The following is a 7,004-nucleotide window of genomic DNA, read 5'->3' as shown; positions in this document are numbered from 1 at the left end:
TGAATTATCAGTCTTATTAGTTTACCTGTATAAATTAACAAATGGAAAATAAGTTAAGCATGATGCCGTTCTGCGCTCTTGTAAAGTCTGCTCCATCTCTCCTATCTGCCTTCTATTGTCCTTATAGGTTTAAATCTAATCTTCGGCACTTACGTACTTACTGAAACTAAAACTCAAATCTTACCTTCGCAACTTGTGTGGTGATATATATAAATTTGTGTTTCAAGTACCTGCCGTAGAACAGAAAAACTCGTGCAAAGTAAAAAAAAAAAAAAAAATAACCTTCTCATTCACAGAATGTCACTTACATTGCTATGGACTTCGACAAAAACATGGTCGGTGTGATAGGTATCAACTTCAAGTTCCACTTGATTCGCTCCTGGAACAACCTCACTGGATATGAGATCTTCCCTGATGGCAGGTACGTGCTTGGGGTCGTTAGAGGACACCACGACTTGTAATACCAACTTCTTTTCTTCACCTCTGTTATTTTTGTCTGTATGTCTTGCTTCTTCCTAACATTATGTGACTGTGAAGGTGGTTGGTGGGAGCCACTGGTAGGTCCTATTTTTTTTACTTCTCTGTTGTTTCTCTTGTCTGTCTTACTTTTCCCAACAACGTAATTACCGTTATTGTGTCGATGTGGATCTCTTTACTCAAAGAAAGAGAGAAAGAAAGAAAGAAACAAACAAACAGACTATACGATTGTTCTTGTGCTGATGTGGTTCTCTTTACTTAAACTTAAAGAAAAACAAACAAAAAAAACCCACAGAAAAACCCACACAACAACAAGAATCAAACTATATGACTGCTATTGTGAAACGCAGATACGTCTCAACAACTCTTTACTTCCTACGACAGGAAATAAATCGTCACTTATCCCATGCGAGAACATTTTTCAGAAAAGGGAGAAAAACTTTTTTATTTTTTTCTTGTTACCTCCTGTAACTATTCGATATCAATTTTGAGTGGACTCCTCTTTTAACATAATATTATAGTACAGACAAATATAACAGGGGTTGAAAGAAAAGAAGTTGGACCTACCAGTGACACACTCCCACCACCCGAAGTCTGTCTTTTTTTCTCGGCATGACAATGATTTTAATGTCCATCTCCTTGTGACATCAGGTCAAGAGACTTTATATGACCTGTCAGTGATCCAAATGTCGTAAGACTTTTACATAAACTAAATACCGATTTTTCTTTGTATGTTTAACACCTCTAATTTTCGGCGCTCATATAGCTTATTTGTGTTGCAAGTGCCGTAACACTCTAACTAAGCTCAAAAAAACAAAAAACAAAAAAACTAAAACCACAACCTATGACCTGCTTGTGGTACAAATATAATAAAGCGCTTACTGAAACTAAAAATCAAGATCCATTTGTATTACATGTGCCACAACACTCTTACTTAAACATCCTTTTATCAACCACAGGTGCGAGAAATACCCTGTCCCTGCGAACTCCGTCTATGATCGCTGCCTGCCACCCACCGCCAAATACATGGGCTCCTCTTTCTTCGGTCTGGACGGCTCTCTGCCCGTGACGTCATGGGAGTTCAGTAACATGGGTCGTAAGATGGTGGCCTCGTTCACAAACGTGCCTGGACAACCTAACGTACCGGTCGTTCGTAAGGCCATGGGAGACTTCGAGGCCTGGGCTTACTCTTTCGTTAGCTGGAACTCTACTATATCGGATCCTCAAGTCATGAACATCCCAGGCAACTGTGTCGAACGGAAAACCAAGAAGGAAGGTTGATTTAAAATAGTATAATAATATAACCTTTTTCGTGGTTACCATGCATGGGGGAAACGACCAGCTAAATTTGGTACAGAATGTTGGACTTTTTAACGTTGTTCTTTTTTTGTTGTTGCTGTGTTGTATCTAGCATGAAGATGTTTTTATTGGCGACTCTCATCTAACCAAATATTATAGTGGAAATATAAGATCCTATCATGAATTACTTGCGTGAGTGGATAATATAATAGAGAACAGACGTGTTGAATAAATGATAATGAAAAAAACCTTCTTGTTCTTTTATTTGTGTTATGGAAATGCCTATAAAAATTGCCCAAATGACTGAAAAATGTCAGTTTCTTCGATTTCATTATTCTAACAAGGCCCCTGATACCATCACGATGACCCCCCCCCCCCTCTCTCTCTCTCTCTCTCTCTCTCTCTCTCTCTCTCTCTCTCTCTCTCTCTCTCTCTGGTACACACACACACATACACACACGCACGCACAATACACACACACACACACACACACACACACACACACACAGAGAGAGAGAGAGAGAAGAGAGCATCGTCTCTGTTTTGATTGAAGGAGCTTCTGTCTCCTTCATAAACTGATCGTCCTTCACATACCCCCCACCCATCATCTCTTCCTTGGGCGCTCCACCTCCCTCCCTCCCCCGCACGTAAGCCCACCCAAACAGTCACCAAGACACGACTCTCTCGAAAATAGAATCAGTGAAGGCTCATGACAGCATGTGATACAGTGATTTATTCAGATTTATTCATGCGTGGCAGGTGCAATGGCATAGCATTAGCTATTGAAAAAACCCCAGGACCATTATTCGTGCTATTGGTAGTGGTAGAAATAGTCGTGGTGGTGATGATGATGATGATGATGATGATGATGATGATGATGATGATGATGATGATGATAGCTTCTAATAAACATTCAAACAATATCAGACTATTCACCAGTCTTTGAATGAGTTTTCTTCACACGAACCCAAAATTTGCATAAAATGGACAGGGATGATGAAGGAAAAACGTTTGATCTTTTCTTTTTCATTATAAACGTGCACATAATAATTCCATCGAAAGTGGAAGATAAAAAAAGAGAAAAGAGCCTTCTAAACATAACAATAGCTACAGGTTACCATCTGTCCCCCAGATATACGTCACAAGCAGCTGCTATCGAGCTACAAAATAATGTCTTTGTCTGTCTGTCTGTGTGTCTGTGTGTGTGTGTGTCTGTCTGTCTGTCTGTCTGTCTGTCTGTCTCTCTCTCACATACACACAGACATATACACACACGTCCACCCCACCCTCTCTCTCTCTCTCTTGCTCTCTCTCTCTTGCTCTCTCTCTCTCTCTCTCTCTCTTTTGCTCTCTCTCTCTTGCTTTCTCTCTTTCTCTCTCTCGGTTCCCTCTCTCTCTCTTGCTCTCTCTCTCTCTTGCTCTCTCTCTCTTTCTCTCTCTCTGTCCCCCCTCTCTCTCGCTCTTTCCTTCTGTCTCTCTCTCGGTCACTCTCTCTTTCTCTCTCTCTCTGTCTCACATGCATACACAAACAAACATATCCACACACTTACAAAGTCTCTCTCTCTCTGCCCTCTCTCTCCCTCTCTCTCTCTCTCTCTCTCTCTCTCTCTCTCTCCCTCTCTCTCTCTCTCTCTCTCTCTCTCTCTCTCTCTACTCTGCCTGTACACCAAAGCGCCATGTCATTTACACGGTCCGTGGCAGACGAAACTAAATATCTCGTCTTTAATCCCCACGAGAAAGACTAACACACAATTACAATATTTCATTTCTCATATCGTTCAGCGATAGACCACGACCGCATACAGGTGCGCCGAGCTCCGTTGCGCAATGTCGTATAGCTGTCCGCTATCGTTTTCAGAATAATTATATCTGTCACAGAAGGGCTTATCAAACATTATCCAGCCTGCCCCTGAGAATTAGTCTAGTATTACAAACAATTAAAGTAGTTAGCACTATTTGTTATTTCTCTTCCCCCTCCGTCAGCATTCTTCTAAGCTTATTTTCTGCATTTAGGTTTATTAACTTTATCTAAATTATCAAACCTCTCGAGAACACCATGTATCACTTAACTACTTAGCGCATACATAACACTTCAAATCATCAGCACAACAAAATAAAGCAATATTGCGGCATAATTAGAACCGACATACACAAGTAAGTAAACAATAAATCTTTCTTTGCAAGGAAACATCTATCGTCCTCAACACTACTCCTTTTGTGTGCATGTTATTGTCTAGTAACACATTTAATCTTCGACACTTATGTGGCCTATCTGTGTTGTAAATGCAGTAAATCTCTTACTAAAAGTAAAACTTCTTTTTCTTTTCTCCTCAAACTGGTGTCAAGTACTCAGCCCTGAAAAAGTAATAATCATAGTGTCTAATACGACGTTATACTAATTCAAATCAATGCAATACAGAAAAAAGAACAATGATTTGGTTAATTGTTTCACTTCTTCATTTAGTCGTCTGTGATGAAGCGTAAAGATATTTTTGCCACCGCACGCAGAAGGCACGAGTTCAAAACCTGTGTGAGATAATTTTTATCGAGTATCGCGCTTCTTTCCTGTCAGACAGGGTCAAAGCCCGTCAGTGAATATCGTATCTAGTTTGTGTTGATGGGTGCGATAAGACACCAATAAACATAAGTGTTTAAAAATAAAGATGAATCGTTCTATTATTCGGCCAGCGCTGGTAACCCTGTTGTGCTGTTCTTGCCTCGCTCCGAGCCCACGTTCAGGTCCGGCAAACTCCCCGCCCTCTGTCTGCGGATCACCTTCTCGCTGGACTGCCTCCTCAGCTTTTTCCTGATGGACTTCCTTCGGAACAGTTTCTCACCATCCATAAGTTCTCTGAGGGCCAAGAGTAACGATATTAGTGCATGGTCTATGGATTTCTATAATAGGAAACATAGGCTGTTATGGTAACAAAGTTATTATAATGGTAACCATACAAAGCTCTCTAAAGGCCAAGAGCTCCAATACTAGTGCAGTGTCTACGAATTTTGTTATAAGAAGCACAGTCTGTAATGGTAGCAATTCCGTAAGCTCTCTATAAGCCAAGAGCTACGATATTAGTATTATTGCATGGGCTACAGATCTCTATAAATAGGGAACATAGGCTGAAATGGTAACAAGACAAAGCCATCCATAATAATGGTAACCATCCATAAGCTCTTTGAAGACTAAGAATTAAAATATTAGTATAAATCAGTGCAAGGTCTACTGATTTTTGTTATATACATGTAAATTGCAGGCTGTAATGGTAACAAAACATTTCAGGCAAAATAACTCAACTGCAACCAGAAGATTTTGAAAACATGAAAAAATAATAGCAGTAATAAGACCAATAACTAAACTAGTGTTGCTTTGATTTGTTTGTTTGAGGTTTGAGTAAAGAGAAGCACATCGATACAATAATGCCCATTTAGTTCTTGGGAAATGTAGGACAGAAACGAGAGAGAGAACAAGTAAAGAAGTAGGGCTTACTTGATGTGCCCTCCAACTACCCACTCACGTTTGATTGCAGTGTTCGGTTGTGGTGGAGGTGGTGGCGTGAATGGTGGTGATGTTGCAGCCGCAGGTATTTATTGTATGTGTATGTAATGTGTGTGTGAGTGTGCGTGTATATATATATATATATATATATATATATATATATATATATATATATATATATATATATATATGTGTGTGTGTGTATGTGTGCGCGCGCGCTGTGTGTGTGTGTGTGTGTGTGTGTGTGTGTGTGTGTGTGTGTGTGTGTGTGTATGTGTATGTGTGTTCCTTGTCCATTTCTATCACAATGACGCCACCTTCTGATTCGTATCAAAAGGTGGACATGATTGTGCTTGCTTTAGCATATATAGTCATCTTAACAAATTAGCTCAATTTTTGATACATTGTTTATCTTTCAGTCAACTTTTTCTTTTTAGGTAAAGTGTATCTGTGGCTTTTTCATTAATTAATAATGATAATCTTTTCTAAAGGACAGACACAAGTAATTTGTACAAACTAAGAGAAGTTCATGTATAGATCTAGAATCTATTACAGGTTACGCTCAGAAATAAAACTATCAATTTAGATAAGAAGAGAAAAGACAAAACTAAACCAAAAGAAAATAAAACAAAAAATTATGTAACAACAAGAACAACAACAAACAACAACAACGGTAATAATAATAATAATAATAACAACAACAACAACAACAACAACAACAACAACAACAACAACAACAACAACAAAAACAACTACAACTACAGTACAATAACATTGATCTTTAAGATTAAGGAACAGTTTTTTGCAATTGTTCAGTAAAGAGAGAAAGAAATATAATTATTCGTTCCCAGAACGCCGGCCAAAAATGTATTTCCCAAACAATATCTGAGCGACAAAAGCATACTACACATATTAGCATAACATTAAAGTAGATAATATGCTAGCTTTACGACATTTGAAGCACCTTTATGAAGACATTGATTTACGTTCAAAGTTAGCCATAATGCTGATATATTTATAAAGCAGATGATGCAAACATTATTTTAATTTTTTTTTTACTAAATGTGATCTGTCTATGAAAAAATGAAGGCTAAAAGAAAAGAATAATAAACAACAATCGCAGTTACAGAAGTTACAGCAGCAGCAGCAGCAGCAGCAACAACAACAACAACAATAGCAACAATAACAAGAATAACCTCTTTTGAACACAAAAAAAAAATAAAACACAAAGCTCAGTACGTAGACCTACGCAAGCTAATAAGACATACAAAAAAAATTCTAACTCCATGTTAATCTATACTGAGAACAAAAGCTGTAAACTCAGTATTAGTCGCGACTTGTTTCAGTAAACTCATCGCCTATCTTTAAGGGGGTGGGGGAGGGGGGGGGCTGGTTTTAAAGTTGACGATTTTGGGTCACTTTATGGTATCTGGACGCTTTAAGTATTATAATGGCTCAACTACTTGTAAGTCTAAAAATGCATACTCTTTGTGTTACAATCAGCATCTTTCAGATTTTCTGTCCTTGAACTTTTATTTTGACTATTATGTAACAAAATGTCTTTTTTTGGTCAAAACTTCAATTTTTGATTAGTTTTTCTCATCTATTTTTTGTTTTTGTTTTCAATTTGAATCCAATGAAAATTTCAGGGCTTGTTATTCACACCATAATCTAGCTTTATGCAGTTGGAAAAGCAAATCGATGCATTCATAAGTGAGTTACATGGATGATT

At 38.2% G+C, this 7,004-nt stretch overlaps 2 protein-coding genes across 2 annotated transcripts in view; one reads left to right on the top strand and one right to left on the bottom strand.

Annotated features, from left to right (window-relative positions):
- Positions 1–300: 300 nt before the first annotated feature.
- On the top strand, positions 301–2,024 carry LOC101845874. Its single transcript, XM_013087400.2, has 2 exons — positions 301–421; positions 1,437–2,024. The coding sequence occupies exons 1-2, from the start codon at positions 315–317 to the stop codon at positions 1,756–1,758; spliced, it is 429 nt and encodes a 142-aa protein (XP_012942854.2). The 5' UTR covers positions 301–314; the 3' UTR covers positions 1,759–2,024.
- Positions 2,025–3,417: 1,393 nt separating this feature from the next.
- Positions 3,418–7,004, bottom strand: part of LOC101845644 (leucine-rich repeat-containing protein 74B) — a gene marked incomplete at its 5' end in the record, with an annotated part of 61,230 nt that continues 57,643 nt past the window's right edge. The window contains 1 exon segment of the mRNA XM_013087402.2: positions 3,418–4,627. Within this exon segment, the coding sequence (XP_012942856.1) occupies positions 4,453–4,627 (175 nt within the window).

The sequence above is a fragment of the Aplysia californica genome, unplaced genomic scaffold, assembly GCF_000002075.1.
Source record: "Aplysia californica isolate F4 #8 unplaced genomic scaffold, AplCal3.0 scaffold00584, whole genome shotgun sequence".
Taxonomy (NCBI): domain Eukaryota; kingdom Metazoa; phylum Mollusca; class Gastropoda; order Aplysiida; family Aplysiidae; genus Aplysia; species Aplysia californica.
Note: the sequence above shows the minus strand (reverse complement) of the source record. Positions and strands in the feature narration are given on the sequence as shown.